At 34.2% G+C, this 21,665-nt stretch overlaps 1 protein-coding gene across 1 annotated transcript in view; it reads left to right on the top strand.

Moving 5' to 3' along the window:
* LOC128676071 (hemicentin-1-like) overlaps positions 1-19,688 on the top strand; it is an 87,835-nt gene extending 68,147 nt beyond the window's left edge. Inside the window, exons 2-7 of the mRNA XM_053756010.1 lie at positions 5,621-5,716; positions 6,452-6,813; positions 9,341-9,560; positions 10,405-10,579; positions 14,543-14,679; positions 19,408-19,688. Of these exons, the coding sequence (XP_053611985.1) occupies positions 5,659-5,716; positions 6,452-6,813; positions 9,341-9,560; positions 10,405-10,579; positions 14,543-14,679; positions 19,408-19,613 (1,158 nt within the window). The 5' untranslated portion in view covers positions 5,621-5,658 and the 3' untranslated portion in view covers positions 19,614-19,688. The remainder of the gene's footprint in view (positions 1-5,620; positions 5,717-6,451; positions 6,814-9,340; positions 9,561-10,404; positions 10,580-14,542; positions 14,680-19,407) is intronic.
* The last annotated feature ends 1,977 nt before the right edge of the window (positions 19,689-21,665 follow it).

Below are 21,665 nucleotides of genomic sequence, written 5' to 3'. Positions count from 1 at the left end.
CTCATTGTTTTGCTACAATATGAGAATTCTTGCACATAAGTATTAGGTACTAAACGCACCCTCCCCTTAACAACTATTGGGCGAAGCCAAAAATGCCAATCTCCTACTTATTCATTGATACCTGGTAGGTACACGATGATATGTCTCACGATTACCATAATCGCCAGTTTATGGAAATCCAAGCGATCCATCTACATACATTACCATCTGTCCCCATCAGAGGTCTCTGTATTTGTGCGTAAAATGTATAATTTGACCATTACTGAAGATCGTATGGGTATTTTTAAGGAATGTGAACCTTTTTTTTACACGGGAAAGATCATAAACCGCATATTATCACCTATTTGAGCTGGTTGTCTGATTGACCTTTTAAATATTATTTTTTATTTTATTCTTATTTAACGAACCATTTACATGAAATACGTACAACAGGAATTACCTTACATTATTCGTTGATGTTTCTTTACGAAATGAAGGTATGCAAAATGGTCGTTGAATGGAATTTGAGGATGTAAAAACCCTAAATATAAACGTTTATTCCATTCCATACGAGAATTGAAATCTTCCGTTTATTGATTTTCTATAGGTACTTATTTATAAAACATAAATGTCCAACATTACATAAATAATTGATGTTAAGCGTTACTTTTTGGATTAGTCCCGTCTGTCAGGACCGGGCGGGAATTAACGGCACAGACAGACAATTTGCTCCTTACGTAATTTGTTCAATTTTCATTTAACCAAGAATTTCGTGTCGTGTCGTATAAGGTGACCAGAAAACTTTCCTCGTCTTGTCTCTATTGCCTTCAGTGACGAAGTAAATTAATACTCCACCGACAAGTTCTTAAATGCTGACGATGTGGAGAACCTAGGTGAAGCACGGGTCCGGACTCGAGTGGATATTCTCGGTTTATGCAAGACAAGTGCCTACATAAATAATTCCTCACAAGTATTATTAGGTGAACCAAGCTATTAATAGTAGATTTTGTCAAGGCTAGGATTATGGTTACTAATATTTGGGCTGCGTTTCCCAAAACCGGTAGTTTGGTGTCACAGCACGCCTGTAACATTCCCGGAGCTAGGCTTTCTGAGAATTCAACTCTGATTTAATTAAGGTGTCGGCTTGAGACATAAGATAATAGCGATTAATCCCTCTTTTTCACGTGTTCTCTAATGTATTCGGAACTGAGTCGCCACGAAAAACTGAGTCAACGATTTAGATAAACCTTAAAATGTTGAATATTCTGTTGTGATTTTACAACCGGCCTGTCAACCCCCCATGAGAATACTATTGTTGGTATGTGTTATAAAATTTAGTCGTCATTTTATGTGATCCTATCCTAAGGCGGGAACTGTGCTTCTTCTCTCTCTCATCCCGCCATGTTCCCGGTTGTATTCTTGTATGTGATGCCCATAACCGGAGATACCATATAAAAAAAAATTTGAAGACTTCTGATTTCAACCTTAATTGCCAAGCAAAAAATATTCCTACGGTCTGAAAAAAAAGCACTTATTTTACTACAATTTATCTTAAGTAGTTAAACTTAAACGTTTTACAAAATAACGTCCTAGAAAAAATATCGCTTAATAAAGTAAAGTGCAATTGAAAATAGATTTAATTACTTAGAACTTAAGTAAACACGTTTAGCCAAGTTTATGTGTCGCTATGAACACATTACACAAGATAATGCGGAGTTCTCCACAGGCGTTTAGTTTGTAAACCAGAATTCGAAACAACTTATTGTGCTTAACCGAGATTTCATTGGAAACATAGTATTGAAATTTAAATAAAATAATAAATCTGTGTGATTTGTCCTAATATATTTATATTTATAAGGGAATTCCGCGAAACCCGGAATCTTGAGCGCAATCAATTTATTTAGCTGTGATTTTACAACCGGCCGCCTGCCTGACGTAATCACTCATCAAGTGCTAAGGTTGTATGACATCTAAAGGATGTGGTGAGAGTGATCCAGTTTTATAATTTACGCCTGTCTTTTCTACAAATATGTACCAACATATTTTTAGTCAAAATTCTATTTTGCAGCAGCCGAAATTTTATGGATTCACAAAAAAAAAATAACAAAGTAATGTTGTGTTGTACATAAATAAATAAATGAAGTAGACAAAAAATTACACACGTCTCGTCTGGGGCTAACTCAATCTTTGTGATTTGTCCCAATCTATATAATAATTATATTAAATGTGGACGAGAAAACCCTTTTCAAAAGTCTAAATACATTTCAATCGTTCCTTTAGCCCTTTTGAAGGAAGCTTTAATCTTCATGTTTGTTACTTATTTCACGTAGTACCCAAAAATTAAAGAACGACTACGAATCATATATTAATCTGGAATCCACAGACTGACGTGATAGGCTTATATTTTGTCCACTATGCTACAAAAAAATTTCGTGTGAATTTTAGGTACTTCAAAAAAATTTTATACACTGGTTCATTTTTCAAGTAAAACTAGCTACATTTATCGTAATTTTAACAAGAATCCGGATACAGCTGGTAAAAATATACGATTTGGTAAAAATCGCCTGTTTTTCTAATTCGTGCCAAAAGTTTAGGACGGGAGGGGAGGAGTTCTAAGCTCAGTTGAAATGAGCAACAATTAGAAACGTAAGTCTCGTCTTGCGGGCCGAGATAAACTGTGAAGGGCAGGCTTGATGGCGGAACTTTTGAGTAAATTTGCATAACGCACCTTGTCGGTAAGGAACACTGGTGAAGTCTGAGATTGTATTACATTTTTTTATTGTTTAATTATAAAATCTTTTGTATACCTATATTTTTACGCAGGTAAATAAAATAAAATTAATATCTCATAAAATTGTTTTTTTTTTTTTATTTCTGTATATTATATTTAATTATTAAAACTATCAAAAAAGATGACACGGACTATCCAACAATTTTTGAAATGAAATATTGTGAAAAACAATTTTCGCGCGTCATAGACAAAAAATTAACACAGTTCACGTCTCCTATATCAAATTACCGGATTTTTTTCTCATTCTGTTTACGATTTGAAAACAGCAGCTTCGGCAACCAAAATACAGTAACTCGATAAGCGTAACTCAATCTTTAGACGAAATTTTCTGATAACATTTAAGATCAAACGATTCGAGAGATATATTTTATACATAATACGTTACGGTAATTGATATGTCTCGTTCATTGAGCGAACATTGCCTTTGAAATTAAACATCTAAGTATAAAATATATACCAAATGTTAAGTGTATTTTCTGTGTTGTTTTATTTATTTAGATTGGTATACAACACAAATTATCGATCGAATTTAAAGGTGTGTGGCTCCCACCCTAGAACAAGACTACTCTGTATCCCCTCATCGATATCGTTCAAGGCGACTAAGGGGTAAAAATGCTTGATAGCAAATAGGCAACAAAATCTCACTGATAACAATAAAAGCTGGTATCAAAAACATTTATTTGAATTATAATTCAAATTTCTTTTATTACAAAGATTGTTAGCTCTCCATTCTTAATATATAAGTATCTACGGACGCGAAAAACAACTTCATTCAGTTATGACATCGGTTCCTTCACTGTTTTAATGAACTTTCCAAGCTATTAGCCGTACGGAGTTTCACTTCGGAACCGACGGTAGCTCGTTTTGAATGTAATCTAATTATTTCGCTTTTCAAGTTTCATTGGAGTTTTATTTTTATTTAGGTTTAAACTTTATTTAATGCAATTATATTATATTAGAAACTACATTTTGCCTGCGGATTCGCGCGCGTGAATATATTCAAAGCCAAACAGACACGATACATTTTTTATAAACTTTCACCCCCCTTATAGTCCATTTGAGGGTCGATTTTTGAGAAAAAAGTAGCCTGTTTAGTACTAGTATGTTTGAGCGAAAGTCTTTAAACTTTATTCATACCAAATTTCATCCAATTCGTTCCAGCGGTTTAGCCGTGGTATGGTTTTTGCTCGAGCCACGAATTTTTTGTCTATTTACTTAAATTTTGTACAGATATAAATTTTGTAAACCACAAAATTACACATACCATTTCTAGTCTCGTGGCTTAAACGAAGCTATTTATCCGTTGTAGTTTACTAAAGCCTAAGTAACATAGTATATGTTGCATAGAACGGCGGCAAAGTATTCTATATTGTGTCATAAAACTGTTTGAATTTTAAAGCAACGAGTATTATACTAAATATCCCAAAGACAAACTTAACAGCATAGCTAAGCCCCACTGTGCATACCAACCTAAATCCTAGAATATAATGCGGCTGTTAAGAAACAGAGCAAACATGTTCGCAGAGACTGCCCTCTGTTATTTGATAGTTTGTGTGCGTGTGTATTTTCAGAAATAATTTCATCTGAGAGCTGTTCCGATATGAATTTTGAAAATGAAATGAAATCTATTATCAAAATGAACAATTATATTAATTTTGATAATAGAATTTAATAAATACTATTAAGAGTAAACTAATCTTGATTACTATGATTATACCTAATATTAGTAATCAAGAAAAGAAAGTATTACTCAATAGTAAGTGAACCTATTAATGTTCGCTTACTATTGAGTAATATTTTCAGAGTAAAAGCATTTTGGTCTGATGTGAAATTTATTATAGGTAAATTTATTGTTTATAAATTTCGCTTGTAATAAACTTTATTCTAATTCATATTTCCAGATATACTTTTGTTAAAATATATTTAATTTGGTAAATAAATTCTGCGTAATTAAAAAGCTTAAAAACGCTTGACCAACAACAGAACATTCTAATTCAATAGAAGAAAAATAAATAGAACAAAATATCAAAATGTCTATTCGATGTCGATCATATGAAGCCGAGGCTCCTAAAAAACTTACTCTGCGGCTAACCAAGATTTTGGCACAAGTTGAAATTCGGTATTTGTTTTGGCGCACACAAAGCTGACTTGTGAGATGAACAAAGAAAACCACACACAAGTATAACAGAAGTTGCTGTGGCTTCCTCTAGCTCCTAGTTGGTCCTTTATTGGAATATTTTCATACGAATTCTGAGCTCATTTGGGTCATGTCAGTTGTAGTTTTATTTTATATCCTGCCTTGCGTGATCACGTCGCTTATCCTCCGAAGAACTGTGTTGCAAAAGGACTGGAACAAAATATATCTCTTAACAGCATAAGTATAAACAACACTAAAAGATTTACGTACAGAATTGAGCAAATTTTTGCTGGTCCGTGTAAAAACAAATATTCGGATGTGATATTCTGAACGGGCAGTATTTTTTTGACTATCATCTAGGCTTTTGCCTCGTCTTATTCCACACGTGGGATCTACTGACCGACCCATACATGGGTTTAAGCCCAGTATTTTCCCAGATTCTTTCCAAAAAGTCGCAAACTATCTACTATCTCTAATGCCAGCTCCACATTTTCGCCGAACTCAGAAGCACATGCCGATGCGGATGCGTGAAAATTGCGTAGTTAGTATGAGTGATTTTATTTACCACAATGAAAAACCAGCAATGTATACCGAGTCCGTCAAAGTTTGGCAAACTGTTCGACGATATTGTGGAGCATTGGATAAGCAAAACGTCCACAACAACAATCTTCCCGAATCCATGTAAAAACAAGCCCCTTATCTTTTTGTTCCAGATTATGAAGCGCCGCGAGCAAAGCCAGGTGCAGGCGCTATGTGGAGTGCGACCGTGTTCTTACTCACACAGATAGTCCTGTGTCAATTTTCAACAGGTACTTAATGCTGTACAGATATCACGCAAGGGATAGATACTAGGGAACAGGGCCTAGAATTGCGAAACTCAATTTAGCCGTTTAGCCGTATTGTAGGCATATTGGTGAAGTTAAGATTACATAGTGATAGGTTGCTAGACTATTGCTGAGAAATATCTCCAGATTATAGCTCTTCACGTGATTGACTTTTACCATCTGCGTGGGAAAAGAAGACGTTGGCACATGAGATATTTTCGTTTTCTCTCTAACCTGCACGGAAGGATTTATACTTAGTTGTGCTAATTCTGTTAATGATAATATCTTATAAAGGTACCTTTCCAACTAGTGTAGGTCCAGATACAGGCTATACAATACTTCCAGTAGGTATTTATGAATATATTTAGTATGTAATTGATGTTGTTAATTCTTAGCTAAATTTATTTAATCGTAAGGCACTTATTCGCATATAAATTCACTCGTTGGTACATATAAAGTGAAGCGATAGTGGTGTAATGGTTAAGACTGTGGACCGAAAGGTCCCATATAAATCTACATCAAGGGGATCTTCCAGAGTGCCTGAGTACAAATGCCGCCCTGAGTCCTGGGTTCAATTCCCAGCACGGTTAAATATTTGTACTTGTGGGAAAATATGTGATATATTTTCCTGCAGTTTTGTGTTTGTATAGGGTCCGCAAAACAAGCCCGTTTAATATTATGTCCATTTTGTATGACTAAACTATATTCCTTATTCCTCAGAAAACCCAACACAAGCAACGTTGGAAGACCAAACCGTGACGTCATTCTACGCGCTCAGCACTGGCATCGCGCCGGCTCCTGTCATGTTGAAACTCGGCAATTCCACCATTGATAGCACAAAATCCTTCAAAGTTCCACAACCTCCCGAACCAACTGGAACACCCATAACTTCACCACCAGGCTACCCTAAAGTAGACGTGGTGCCCCATGTAGTGGCAGTAAAGAATACATACTTCGACCACGATAGGAAGTACGGACCTACGTTCGAAGATTCTCCTGAAGGGAATATTACGAAGACCACGGTGCAGTTAGGAGATGATGCTTATTTAAATTGCCGGATAAGTCTGCTACTGGATAAAACGGTGAGATTTTAAATAAGTAATAAATACAAATTTTACGTAATAATATAAAAAGCTGCGTCGCGCTCGCGCAGTCTTAATACCACGAATATTATTGTAATAGGGAGCTTCGTAGCACTCAAACAAATACGTTAGACTTTTAATTATATACGTACTTAAGTATAAAAGATATAATTACTATAACTTTTTAAGAAAAAAATGTAGATTGTTCCAATTCAATAAACTCTTTGACGATTGAAATCAAACCGCTTTCTGATCATACAAAAACGATGGCTGGAACTTGTTACGAATATCAGTTGGTTTTGTTTTTTTCTTCTAAGAAATTCAACAATCAAATTCTACTTGAAATTTTCCGTAGATTCGAAACTAGAGTGGAAAGTTTGCGAAGTAACTTTTCAAGGACGACGAAGCATAATTACACAATACTTTCATTTGTTTGTTCGTCTTCCGATTTTTTGCCTTGCTTTAAATACGAGAAGATACGACGAGACCAGACGAGAGAGACAATAGAAAACCGCTTTGTAAAATAGTCGGCAACGAATCAAAAACTCGTATCGGATTACTGTTATAGACTGCGCACTTATTAATTAGCTGTTCCTGATATGTCCCACTGCTGGACAAATCCCCCCCCCCCCCACTATTTATCTCTGAATCCTGTCTTTGGTCTTTCCCATCCACGTTTGGTCGAATGCCATACCTATCTACCTAGACCTAGTTTACCTATTTTGAAAGACGCCTTCCGTGGTGTAATGGTAACCACGCCCGTCCGCTATGTGTTTGGTACGATTCGGGAATCGAACCAAAGATTTGTACATGTGTTCACACAATTTGTCTGCACAAGTGTGAGCCGTTAAGTGATGTCCATTTATTGTTATTATTATTCCATTCATTCCATAAAAAATATGTTGTTTTATTTACTCATTTTATGTGTATACTCATTTTATGAGTAATTATGAAATAGAAGGAGTATTGAATGCTTCCTCTGAAATTGTATACTTTATGTGCCACTCATGTGCTCTTAAAGGATTTTACTGAAATTAGATGCATGAGAAGGATAATAAAGGATTAACATAAAATACACGAGACCCTAAAAATTTCACGGAACCTTATCTCGGTTCGGCTACCTATATTATGTCGATACTTTTACATGCTACAGTTTTAAACACGTTCTTTAAGAAGACAATAATAAATTTAATACCTGGTTCAAAATCCATATGTATATATACTTATAATATAACTGTAGGAGATAAGATATATAAGAAGACAAAACATTTTTTTTGCCGATTGATGTTCACAGTTGTAAAGCTGATGGTCTAACTTATAATCTGGTGTAGGTTTTATTGCGATATTAACAATTATACCTCATAACTATGAGGGACACACGAAATAGACGCAGGCGAAGCCGCGGACAAAAGCTATCATGATACATTTGACGATAAAAGTATATCATGATACATTTGACGATACATTAAAACATTTAAATGGGAAAACCAACTCGCACTGGTATAATAACTTATCCGTAATTCGTACCCTTTTCATAATCATCGCTCCAACTTTATCTTAATTAACAATTTCTTCCTTTCTCTAACTTCATTCCACTTCAAACGTAGCATATACTTAAGTAAGTACATAACATTCTCTTGTACCCTTGAAACTCAAAGTAACGAAAAGTCAACTCATCCAATTTTCCAACACAAACTTTCTTCCACGCCCCAAATTAATAGAGCAATCAGTATAAGAGTGGTTCAAAATTTGCTAATGGTAGCTATTGTTATATTACTGTAATAGCCGCCATAATGACTGGAACGATAATTACCGTTATTAGGAATCCGCTAACGGGTTATTCCAATCGTGTTTCTTGTAGGTACGATTGTGTTGTTAAAGGCATAAAAGAAATTTTATCTGATAGGAAATGTCAAGTTGCCCTTTGTTTGTTGTCGGGGGTTAAAAATAGCAAAATAATAAATAGACCTGAAAAAATATTATACAATATGTACAAAGCTCTTTATTCAGTCTAAATATTGCTACGCACAAGTTATTGGCTTCCAACTAGTTAGCCAATTCACAGTTATGATAACTTAGTCATAGTGATAACCTATACTAGTAATATATCGACATATAAATTATCATATTGGTTCAACTAGTTGCCAAGTTGTCTCGGTGTTAGAGTGTAGTTGGCGTGTATTGCGACTAATAGCAAATTGTCAAACTGATTCTGAGATATAACCGCTTTAGCCTCCATAAATAACTTAGACATAAGCTACAACTGACAGACAAATGCATTACTATTTCAATACTGTTCTAAGTGCATAATGTGTCTTCGAATAATTTGTCATTTAATCGTAGTTAAATATATAAATACTGATCGTGGGTAAAAATTCAGGAGCAGCAGTTATATATTTAACTAGCAGGCCGTCCCGGCTTCGCTCGGGTAGAGCCATAGTAAATTATACACATACCTTCCTCAGGAATTTATTGGTGAAATCTGAAAACCGGTACGAACCGGTTTTTTAAATATATATCTTTATAGGTGTCATGGGTCCGACGTAGAGGTCGAGACGAGATGCCAGAACTCCTCACCGTTGGCGCTGTGACCTACGCTGCCGACAGCAGAGTCACTGTCGCCAAGCGGTATCCCGGCAACTGGAGACTGCTCATCAGGGAAGTCAAGCCTGCTGACGAGGGCGTCTACGAGTGCCAGATATCCACACACCCGCCTAGAGTTAGCCGGACTTTTCTTCATGTCAATAGTAAGTCTTTCACTTTCGCATCCTCTCCTGTCGCTGGGCATCGGGGTCAGCTTAAAAAATAAACCTTACAATGTACCCAACTCTTTGGGAAAGCTAATGTTGTCTATTTGCTGCCAAGGTTATCTAAATGTATCTCTTAATAGCCTCATCGAAAATATGGAGTGGTCATATCCTAGGACGGGATAACACGCCAATTTCAATACTATGTCTATGACCAAAAATGCTGGATTATATATAGTGACAGAGTGACAGTTCCCAAGCGAAACCCGTGGAATTGAAAGCTCCTCATCAAAGAAACCGAACCTTCTGATGAGTGACGGATACCGTGGGTTCTATAGGTTGCTCTTCAGGATGGGAATGGTCTGTACATGTTATCAAAAGTTATATTCCGTGGAGGAGATTTAACTAAATTTTACACCAAACCTTTGGTAATCCATAATCCTTAATTTTAGAAATAAGCGTATATACGCGTAAACAAGTACACAATACATACTTGTTGCCTTGTAAATCATTACAGGTGTTAAATGTAAACGTGTTATATCTTAATCTGAAAATTAAAAGGCTTGAACATTTTACGAGTAATGAAGATGAGACTTACTTCAAGTGAATTAATCAAAAGCTTTTATCGAATGGGTCGAGTTAGTAAGGTCAAAGATATAATAAAATTAATATTCAAACTGAAAATATTTGATCTACAATATAGATAGGAAAATTACATTTTTAAATTTCTTATACAATTACAATCGATTGATTTAGGGTGGACTGCACAACTTTAACGTTAATTTTGACTTGCGCAGAAAAACACAAATTACACCCACGACCAATTCAACCTTTTTGTCCACAGCACCTCAAGTATACGTAGTGGACGAGGCAGGAGGACCGCTTGCAGAGAAGTTCTATGAGGCTGAATCCACCCTGGCCCTGGTCTGCAGGGCCAGGCATGTGGAAACCCCTGCCGTGCTCACATGGTTACACGAGGGAAGAGCATTAAATGCTGACACTACCAGAGGGGGTATTAGGTAATCTTATTTATTCTATTCATAATTTATTACTTTGCTTCATTTGTATTCTTTTTTTGTTTCTTTGTATTTTTTTTTAATGCAATAATGTAATTTTTCGTTTTCTTATAACGTACGTTGAAGTCCCGTATTTATGTGCCGATCGTGTTTTGCAACTATTGTTGGCCGAATTCATTATATAATATATAAGGCCGCCCCATATAGAACCCTACTGGCGGCCTTCCCACGCTGTTTCTCAAATTCTCTGATCCTAATACGAAAAGGAACGTTTACTTCTTTTTATTTATTTTTTTATAAGACTTTATTGTTCCAAGTAAAAACATACTTATAAACAAATGGCGAACTTAATGCTATAAGCATTCATTCATCAGTACCTGGTTAAAAAGAAGAATAAAATTGAATTAGATTTTTAAAGATAGGAAACATATATTGTGAAGTGACATTATGCGACGGACGACGCCATTTAAAATGGGTTTTGGTACGGCACAAGAAGAAGACAAGGTACCTATTATCTATATAACTCAACCCGTGGTAACCTATGTTTGACGTTCATTAAACGTACCTATTCCAAAATTCATCAAAATCAGGTCAGCACAATTTAGCCGTGAAAGAGTGACAGACAGACTATCGTTTTTCATGTGTAAATTGAAGCGGTTCAGTGGTTAAGAAGCCTGTGATCGAAAAGTCCCGCTTGCAATCCTACCCATGCCACATGAGTTTGTATACCAGTCTGACGCATGTTTAGTAGTTTTCATTGACCACCATTTGCTTCCGGTGAAGGATAACATGATGAGGAAACCAACACTCTGGTTGACAGTTAAAATTCACTTATGACGCTCGGTTCAGATGCAGTAGATAATCGCAAAAGTTCAATCATGTCAGTCTGACAGTGTTATCAATCATCACACCATCACACTCGAAAGAAATGAAGGTATGGAAATATAAATTTATAAAAAAAATATAAACGTTGACCCTTAAAGTAACACTATAGCGTAATGGAGGGGTCCATTACGCGTGAAAATGAAACGGGCTACTTATAAATAAGTAATGCTTATATCTCACTACACCTGTATGTAGATGCCAAAGATTTATTATAAAGCTGGATACCGCAAATTCACAAAATAGGTACTAACTTATCATTTTTTTATGCCGATCTTGAATATAATAAATAACCTCTCTTGTAGAATATAACCAGAAAAAAAAATAATCTAACGCGTCTTCGCTCATGTAGGTATTTTAGGATCCGCATAGTCAAAAATAGACAGTTGACAAGGTTTGAATTGTACAAGAATTGTAAAAATATGTATTGATCTTAAGAAAACAGATATGTTTACGATAATTTCTAGACTGTAACAATGCAGCTGGATCATTTACGAAGATTTAAATTTGGTTGGAAAATCCATTTTCAAAAAGTGTTTAATTATGAAAACAAAATCAACCATCATAAAAAACTAAGAAGTTCTCATAAAAATCTGATAAATTTCGTCTAAACCCAAATTGGTTAGAACTTAATAAAGTAAACTTTTCCATGTATGATAGAAGTCTTTTATTTACAACTTTTTATAGAACCTTAGAGAGTATAGACAACAAAGAAATAGGCCTGTAGTTACTAGCGATATTTTTCTGTCCGTCTTTATATACCGGTGTAACTATAACTCTTTTGAATAGTTCAGGAAACACTCCAGTTTTTAAGCTAATGTTTATTAAGAAAGTTATTTGTTCAATAATATACGGGCATACATATTTAATAATATTTGCAGTGATGTTATCATAACCGGGAGCACTGTTAGATTTAAGGTTCATTATTATTTTATATACTTCATTGCAGTCTGTAAGAAAAAGTGAGAGAGAGTTAGGTGGAGAATTTGGACAAAGTGCTTCGGTTGCTAATTGTTCCTTAGTAACATCTAGTTTATTTAATGTTTTGTTAGCTAGCTCCTGCCCTATTGACGTAAAGTACTTATTGACCTCATCAAGCGATTCAGTTACCGATCCTTTACAGTTTAACAGTTCTTCAGATGTAGTATTAGTTTTATTTAAGTTACAAACGTCTTTTATAAGCTTCCATGTATTCTTAACATTACCATTATTAGTTTATTAGTGTCTCGATTGAATTTATCTCGAAAGTATGGTGCCTTAGTATATTTTATTTTTTTACCATAAACGTAATATTTAAAAAAAACTATCTTTGCGGACATTTTAGCAAGTTGAGACGTCACCAGCTCATGTCATTTAGTATGGAGCGTTTGTATGAGTTCAAAAATGTGTGATTTAATTTTTGTCATATATTTGAAAGTATTATCGTTATCGCAGTTTTTTCACAGGTGATTCTAATTATATAAGGGCCTTCGAAAAGTCATCAAAGCATTCGAATAGTCAAAGCACTTGGTATAAATGCCGTATCTTGTTTTACTTCTATCTGTGGTAGCTGCCCACACACCACTTCAAAAGTTTGAAAATCATGTACTTTACGAATTTTTAGGCAAAGTGTGTAGATTACTTTAGCTGTCACATACGGAATAAGTTATTAGGCGATATTTTTACTTTTAAAGATAAAAACAAAAAATGTTTGAAAATAAAATTTGAAAAATGTAGGAATACTTAAATCTACTTTTTGATAAAGATTTTAATGTTGTTTTCACCAATAGATAATGTGATTCCCGAGAAAGGTTTCGGTGTATATTTTATTTTGTTTATACCCAAGCGATGCCTGGACAGCTTGCTAATGGCTTAATATATTCTGTTATCATTCACAGCAAGAATTAATCAAATGTAACGTTCAATAATTACAGCATTAAAATATTTTCTTCGTATGGATAAGAAATTAAAAATAAATGATTTCTGTAAAACAATCACAATATTTGAAATATAATAACACAAGAAAAGTAAAATTAATCTGATAAAACTACCATTAAAATATCTGCACGAGAATTAAACCAGAATTTACTGTAAATAAAAACTTGAAAAATGTTAATTTCCATGTCATTCCCCCATTTACATCACATGCTATCATCGCAGAGCATTCACCCTGAAACTAACCAATGAATGGCATGAATCAAAAACTAATAAACGTGACATGTACATCTATATTATAGATACTAATATTGTACATGCGAAACTAACTAAATATTTCTGCCAGTATTTAAAAATAGCAACTTTTATATTGTGACTATTATTGATAATCTGGATTACGACGAATCTGGGACTAACGATTTTAAACATTTTAGATGGGCCCCTGTTTATTTTTTTTGTACAGGGCCTATGCATACCAAGTTACGCTACTGAATACATAAATACACATAACCACATTTTAGCAATAATGATGGAGTGGTTTTCCCTTGTATTCACCATCACACATTAAATGATAAATTATCTACTATAGGTTTCCTAGTGATGTTTTCTTTCACAAAACCTTAAGATAGTTTAAACGCAAACGAAGTCACAAGCAAAAACAAGTTAAATATATTCCTTCTCCTCAATAAGTCTCCGCTGTTGATACCCGATAAGTTGCGCGACACGTGCTAAGTTGGTAACTTAGTGGCATGATTCTTGTCATACTATTCCATAATACGCCGCAACGTAGCCGCGGAAAATTTTAACGGGATATGTTGGGTTTACAATCAAGAATCGTCGTTTAGACTTTGTTTTTCACTGGCTTTTGCTTGCAAATTTATTGTGTTAACGTATCTGAGAAAAGCAGTTCATTACAAACAAAAATATTTATGACGCTGGTGACAATGCCATCATAATGAAATAAACAGTAAACTGATGTGCAGATTTCCTCAAATTTTCGTTAAATGGAAGCAAATGGTGGCCCATACAAATTACTAGGTTACATTTCTGAAAAGGTACTCGGTTTGCACCTTCTTACTCCAACTTCTCATAACCACTGAACTAGGTACCAATTTTTCAATTATTTGTTATTTACTAAATGCGCGTATTAAACTATATATATTTTTGCAGCGTGAAGACAGAGCAAGTCGCTGGCGGTGCAGACAGCCTGCTTCGGCTAGCCCGTGTAAATAGCAGTGATGCTGGGAATTATACATGTGCAGTGCGAGGGGCGAGGTCCCACACTGTGTCAGTTCATGTGCTCAATGGTAAGACTGTATATCTATTGGTTGCGAATACAGAACAGTAGCTAGAACACACAACCAGCTACAGATGGCTCTTGTTAATAGCAGTGATGCGGGGAATTACACATGTGCAGTGCGAGGGGCGATGTCCCACACTGTGTCAGTTCATGTGCTCAGTGGTAAGACTATTACTATTACTGGTGTATATTGAACAAGTTACTGGTATAAATGGCAGTGATGTAGGGAATTACATCGCCTAGAACCTTGCTCCTCCCACACAATCTCATTTAATGTGCTCAATGGTAAGATGAAAAATCATCAATCCCAAGTGACATTGTGAACTAACTTTATGTTGCTCTGCTAGTTAACTAGCTTTAGTAATTAAAAAAAAATGTTTTGGCTTCTATTAGTCCCACAAAAATACCCCATAATTAATTTTTCTTTAATAAAAAATTGCCTACTTACAGTTTTATTGTATACTAGCTGCGCCCCGGGGCTTCGCTCGGAATTTCGGGATACCCTATGTATTATTCCAGGTTATATTGTACTCATGTACAAAATTTCATAACAATCGGTCCAGTAGAATCTGCGTAAAAAAGTAACAAATATACACACACATACATCCTCACAAACTTTCGCATTTATAATATTTGTAGGATAGGATATTATAAGTATAGATTTGAAATATCTGTTATAATAAAAATATATGATTACAATCACAAAGTTTAAATTGTATAATAATGATTACAATCACAAAGTTTAAATTCTAAATCAAAATAGAATTTCGAAACAAAACGGCAGCTCTATTAATATCCGCAATTCCAATCGGATCACAATACATTTTGGAACAATTCAATCAACGATCAAAAGTCAGTTAATCTTACGGATGCAAACTTAGTTTTCGTCATGAACCTTAAAATATTGTTTTGGTACAGTCAGCAATATAATCAAGTACGCACAAAAATTATTTTTAAAATTTGCATAACAATACTTACTAATATTTTTACTGGCATTTTTTCCTATCAATCGTAAAATTTTTATATTGTAGATAGCAGTATTATAGAAACTTAAGTTTTATTTTAACTGTAACTGAACTGAAAGAAACCGAAATACAATATATATGTTTATTAACCTGTTCTGTTCCACTGCTGGGTAAAGATTTCCCCCAAGTCTTTATAATATAGATAAAGCATTTATTTGAAGAAAAATTAACTCTATTATTCAACTATCATATCTAATTATCTTATTCAACTTTTTAATATGGGGAGTACAAGGAAAAATAGGCGATGTTGAACCATTGCTTATTTTCGATTCCCTTTTTTTGTTTTCTTTAAGTTCACTAATATTTTGAACATTCAAAACACTTGTAATCTTTTGAATGTTTCCTGCAGCTTTATTTCCTTGTGTATTTTGATCTGAATTTTCTTTTGAAATGTTATTTTAAGCACATTAACATAAAAAACAAATAAACAGCGTAAAAATCATATAAATGTGTGTGTAAATAAAATGTTCATAGCTCAGTGGATTTACACTTCGTGCCATCTTTAGTTTTAAGAAAGGTGTTTGGTATGTAAATAGCAAAGTCCTTATTTTCTTCGTAGTTTATCAGTATTTACCGTCTGTATGTAAACGATTTATCGCGATGTAAACAAAAATAAAACAATTTTGTGGTAGAAGAAGCTCCTAAATTGGATTGGAGTTCGCAAATTGAGCAAGGGTGAGACTTGACATGTGCCTATCAGTGTTTACTCTATCAAGCTCGAACTAAGCATAAGATGTATGATGAAATTTTGGGATATATCTAGAATTTTTTTATTTTTTATATGCACAGAGGTATATTTATTTATTAAAAATACAAATAATAAAACAAAATAAAACATAAATAATTGTAAAGTCAATCAAAAATGCCACCCCGAATTGTACCCGGTTCAAAAGTACCCATAACGCTAGCTGCGTTTCCTCGTTGGTTAGCAATTGATTTAAATTTAAGGAACAAAAAATACCTTTTAAACATATATGTATTACTAGCGTTTGCCCGCGGTTTCGCCCGCATGAGTTATTCTGCGAAAGCGAAACGCAAACTTTCACTCCCCATTATAATCAATTGGGGGTTGATTATTGAAAAAATCTACCCTATGTTTAAACGGGATCCTTAAACTATATGTATACCAAATTTCATCAAAATCGGTCCAGCTGTTTAGCCGTGAAAGTGGAACAGACAGATGGACAGACAGACAGCCTTTTGCATTTATAATATTAGTATGGATATGACACAAAATATTCTTACATATTTATACCAAGAACATGCATTAGCGTGTGTGAGTGCGCTACAGCAAGTAAAACATGTTATGACACAGCGAGTTTTTTTTTGTAATGGTAAAACTTTATCTCTCACGTCTGAGCGTTTTTCCGCTTCCTTCCGCAGCCATTGAGTGTCGGAGCTCAGGGGCCGCTTTCCTACTTTCTCGTCTCCACTTCGCCCGGTTATCGGCATCCCTAGTTGTCAGACTATTGGCTCGTATTACTTGACGCCATCAAGCCAGCATTTTTTGGGTTCGCCCCTTCTGCCATCTGCCACTGGTAAAACTCGCTAATACTAAATATTTATGTCCTATATCCACGTGTGTAAGCAATCAAATAACCAATATATCTCAAAAACATTCTCATTAATATTATTAATAAGATAAATATGGACATACACTCGTAAACAAAACTCGGGATGTAGGTCAGATCTAGTGTAACTTGAACATCATTTGAACGTAATCTCATTACCCAAACAAACGGGATAATAAACTGAAAGTGATCCTATAAATTGACTTAGCGCAGAAATTAATATTTTATTCCATTAACTGTGTTCATATTTCGTCTAAAACTCTTTCGGGTAATTTAATTTTGAAGTTGGTATTAGGCGAAGCTGCGTAATTTCGATCACTGAATATTCAAAGTTTTTACAGTTTTGCTTACAAAGAACGCAAATTAAATATTGGAAAAGGGTATTTTTGTGAGTTTAAAACGGCTTTCTCTTATTCAAACAAGCAAAAATAAACATAACAAATATTAATTATATCTTTCCCAATTTTTACAACAATTTTTTTTTCGTTATTAGCTGATTTACTTGTAGTAAGTTATCGTTTGTCCTCATCTCAATTTACAATATTGGCCATTGACAGAATGAATTAAAACTTATTTTGCTTATTACGAGATAACACTTTTTTTATGAAGGTCTAACTTTTTTTGCAGAAAGAGCATTTTGAACTTAATGTTATTTATAGTGTAATTTATTTTACACTGTATTATTGTATTATGGTGTACTTTAACTAAAATGTGGATTGTACCGTCAACTTTGACGTTAACCTTAACGTGCGCAGAATAATGCAAAGTGTCGCTTCAGACAACATGACGTCATGTTGTCTAAAGCGACACGCCGATTAAATTAATCAACGTCAAATTTAACGTTGCAACTCATCCTAACTTTTTTAAAATATTAGCTCTATGTATAATTAAAACAGAGTTCACATTTATTTCGGAAGTAATAAAATAAACAAAACATAAAAAGTTTATAATCATCAGAACAGCTTTCAAAAAATAAATAAGGTGACTTAAAGGACCGCCTGACAGACAATCTGCAATAAAAAAGATTGGACAAGTTTTTGTAACAAATGGCGGAGGAAAGGAAAAGTACTGCGACGTATCCTCCGACAGAAGGCGCCGGTAAAAGTTTTTGTTAATGTACCTAAAATTATCATGGAGCTTTTTCTATTCGTTCTGAGAATTATTCACATTTTATTAGACTGTATTGTTGTGATACAACTAATGATATAAGTGCGAAAGTAAGTTTGTTTGTTTGTTACCACTTCACGCATTATCTACTGGACCGATTGTTATGAAATTTGGTCCCGGGGTAGTTATCTATACATATAATAAAACTGTAAGTGGGCTATGTCTGTACATATATAGAGAGTCTTTATTGGACTAATAGAAGCCAAAACTATTTTTTTAGAATTTTGGTCTTTCTTTTTGTCTGTATGTATGTTTGTTCGCTCATCACAAAACCACAGGGCAGAATTTGATGCGAATAAAATGTGATACGGCCGTTCTATTATGTTACTTTACTTAGTGCCTGAGATATAGAGAAAATAAATTATGAGCGGACGCACGTAATAAACGGGGGCGAAGTCGCGGGCAAAATATAGTTCCTCAATATAGGTACATTTTTTAAGTGTGAATTTAAATGCTCAATATAGTTTTTTGCCAATTAATTTACACACGCATTTAGAAATGTCCATTACATTAAAGATATATTTTTAATGGAAACCCTTTATCGCGTCGTGGATTGAAGGTTTTGTATGGAATTGTTTGTTCCCCGAGTTCCCCTTAATTTCCTCTATTATATATGTATCAGTCTATCTCTATTCATCTACATAAGCAAGGGCATCTCAACCATTACACGATGAAAATAGCTAAAACATAATGACTACAAAAATACAAATTTAATGCTGATTATTCGAAGTACAACTAAAATATGCCGTATTTTATTTATATTTTAAGAAGCGACGAACACAAATTCAAGTTATAAAATATTCATTCATGTTATGATTATTGTTTCAACATCGTGTCAAGCACTACCTTAATATGAAACTCCATTTATATTTCTCACAAAGGAATGTAATATGAATATAATTGGTCTAAAGCAGCATTTAAGACGTCTTTACTAAATCACTTCAGTTTACTAATTGGCTTATATTGTTTCAGAAAGCTTGGCGGAGCTACACGCTGGGTCCTCAATACCGCCACCGTCAAAAATAACTGTTATAGCGTTATTAATAACGTTAATAATTATAACGGAGTTACCGTTCTTTATGAATACGAACGCTGTGATTTTATTCGCAGCACTGTCTTGTATAGTTCTGGCCCAAGGCCTGTGGTATGATCGTGTACTGGTATTATTGCCAACGTGATATTATAGGTTATGTATATACGAGTTTGTTTTTAAAAGATAATTATAAATAGTTACTGGAAAAATAAAATTTCATTGTATATTTTATTGTTTTTGTTCCGTTGTTTTTTTATTCCCGGTTCGTGACAAAATGCGAGGCACCTCAACTCGACACAATAAGGTAAGTTGCACATGTCAACCTTGACGTTGACTTTAACCTGTGCAAAAAGACGCAGAGTTTACCATTTATTTCATACGTCAACAGCGCACAGGTCCAGGTGACTGGTGCAACCACGGAAAACTAGTTCAATGTAATGTTCTTATACGTGTGGTACATTGAAGTAATGTTCATTTATGATTGCAACTCATTACAATTGTGTCATAGACAATTTTACATGAACGTACAAATGAAAAACAACATCAGAACACATAATGATATGGAGGTAATCATTTTAATCAACTTAAAAACAACATCTTTTATGGTGTAATGCTTTTATATCAGTGTTTTATGGCCGTATTTGGTCGCACACTAGCGCCACCAACACATTTATCAATCACTTTTATCTCTCAGCGAAAAATAGTAACAATGTTCCAAAAATCTTTCAGTAGCCGTAAAAATCATGTTTGACACAGAAAAGTTTATGATAATAAACTAAAAAATACAGCAACAATGACAAAAAAAAACAATTTTCGCCAACTTAGCTTCTTTGTATGGCTGACTTGATAAGACGGTATGAATCACAATGTTGAAGCTTTCAAGTAAATATGGGTCAACTTAGAATGGCCAGTGTGCGTGTTTCACTATGACTAGTATATTTTGACCTAATAGATTTTGCATATTAACATATAAAAGATTATTTATGATGCGCTACAGATGTTTTGAGATATTTCGGTTATTTGTCACTTTATAGTGTTAAATTATGAAAATGATGTATAGGTAAATGGGTCGAAAACAAATGAGCATAGTCAACTAGAAGTGGTTGTAAAATCAAAACCTAATAAATCTCATAAACCGTAGTTTATTTTTAATGCTGGTTTATTTTTAAATCTCAGGATTCGCGGCGTCACAGCCTCGACAGCCAAAGCAAAGATGAAGAGAAATAATTGTGATTCGAAAGCAAAATTTTCATTCAGTACATCAAAAAGTGAAGCCTCTTGGTGTGTAGTGTCCATCGTAAAGTATTAGTATTAAAATAAAAACTCTTAATCTATAATCGACCGTCTCACGCAATGAAAGTTCACATCAACAGTTTTCACAATTTTTGTCTGAAGGTCCAGCACTGTTTCTGCATTTACAAAAAAATCGCCGTTTAAAAGTTCCAACGGACGTATCGATCAATCGAAGATTTTCTTTCGTATATTTGCTTAAAACCATCGAAAAAAATTGAAGTGTATTGACGAATTGAACTTCGAAAGCATGAGAATCGAGACCCCGAACTGGCAACAAATAAATGTAAGACGTATTTTAATAAATAATTAGCTAAAACCCATAGTAAATTAGAATAACGTATATTGTTCCACCAATTGCAAGTGTCCACTCGTATGTTTTAGAGGATTTAATTTACATTCTAATAAATTATACATAAAGACACATATGAGTTGTCCCAAAAGGAACATCAAATATTTATATTAATGGACCCACTAGACCTTTATGCTGCAGATTGAATGGATCCTAAAATAAAATTGAAACATGTGGCTTTGACCCCACATGGACTTATTATTAATTTTAAGTAGGTACACATTTTGCCTGAGGCGAGGCGTACGTTGTTCAAATGGATGTTTCAAACAACGCGTGTAATTAAATATCAATGTCGTTTTTTATTATTAACTAGCCCCCGCCTGGCTTCGCTCGGGTAAAGCCATAATAATTTTTACACCTAAATATTCCTCTTGAATCACTCTATAAAAAAACTCGCATCAATATCCGTCTTCCGATTTTGATAAAATTTGGTGTGCATGTAATTAAAGAACCCCGTTTAAACATAGGCTACTACTTTTTTTTTCGAAAATCAACCCACAACTGACTATGATAGGGGTGAAATTTGTATGAAAATCATGTCTACTCCTAGAGAAA

The sequence above is a fragment of the Plodia interpunctella genome, chromosome 15 (genome assembly GCF_027563975.2).
Source record: "Plodia interpunctella isolate USDA-ARS_2022_Savannah chromosome 15, ilPloInte3.2, whole genome shotgun sequence".
In the NCBI taxonomy this organism is placed as follows: Eukaryota; Metazoa; Arthropoda; class Insecta; order Lepidoptera; family Pyralidae; genus Plodia; species Plodia interpunctella.
The sequence above is the reverse complement of the archived record's forward strand: the minus strand, read 5'-3'. Positions and strand labels throughout refer to the sequence as shown.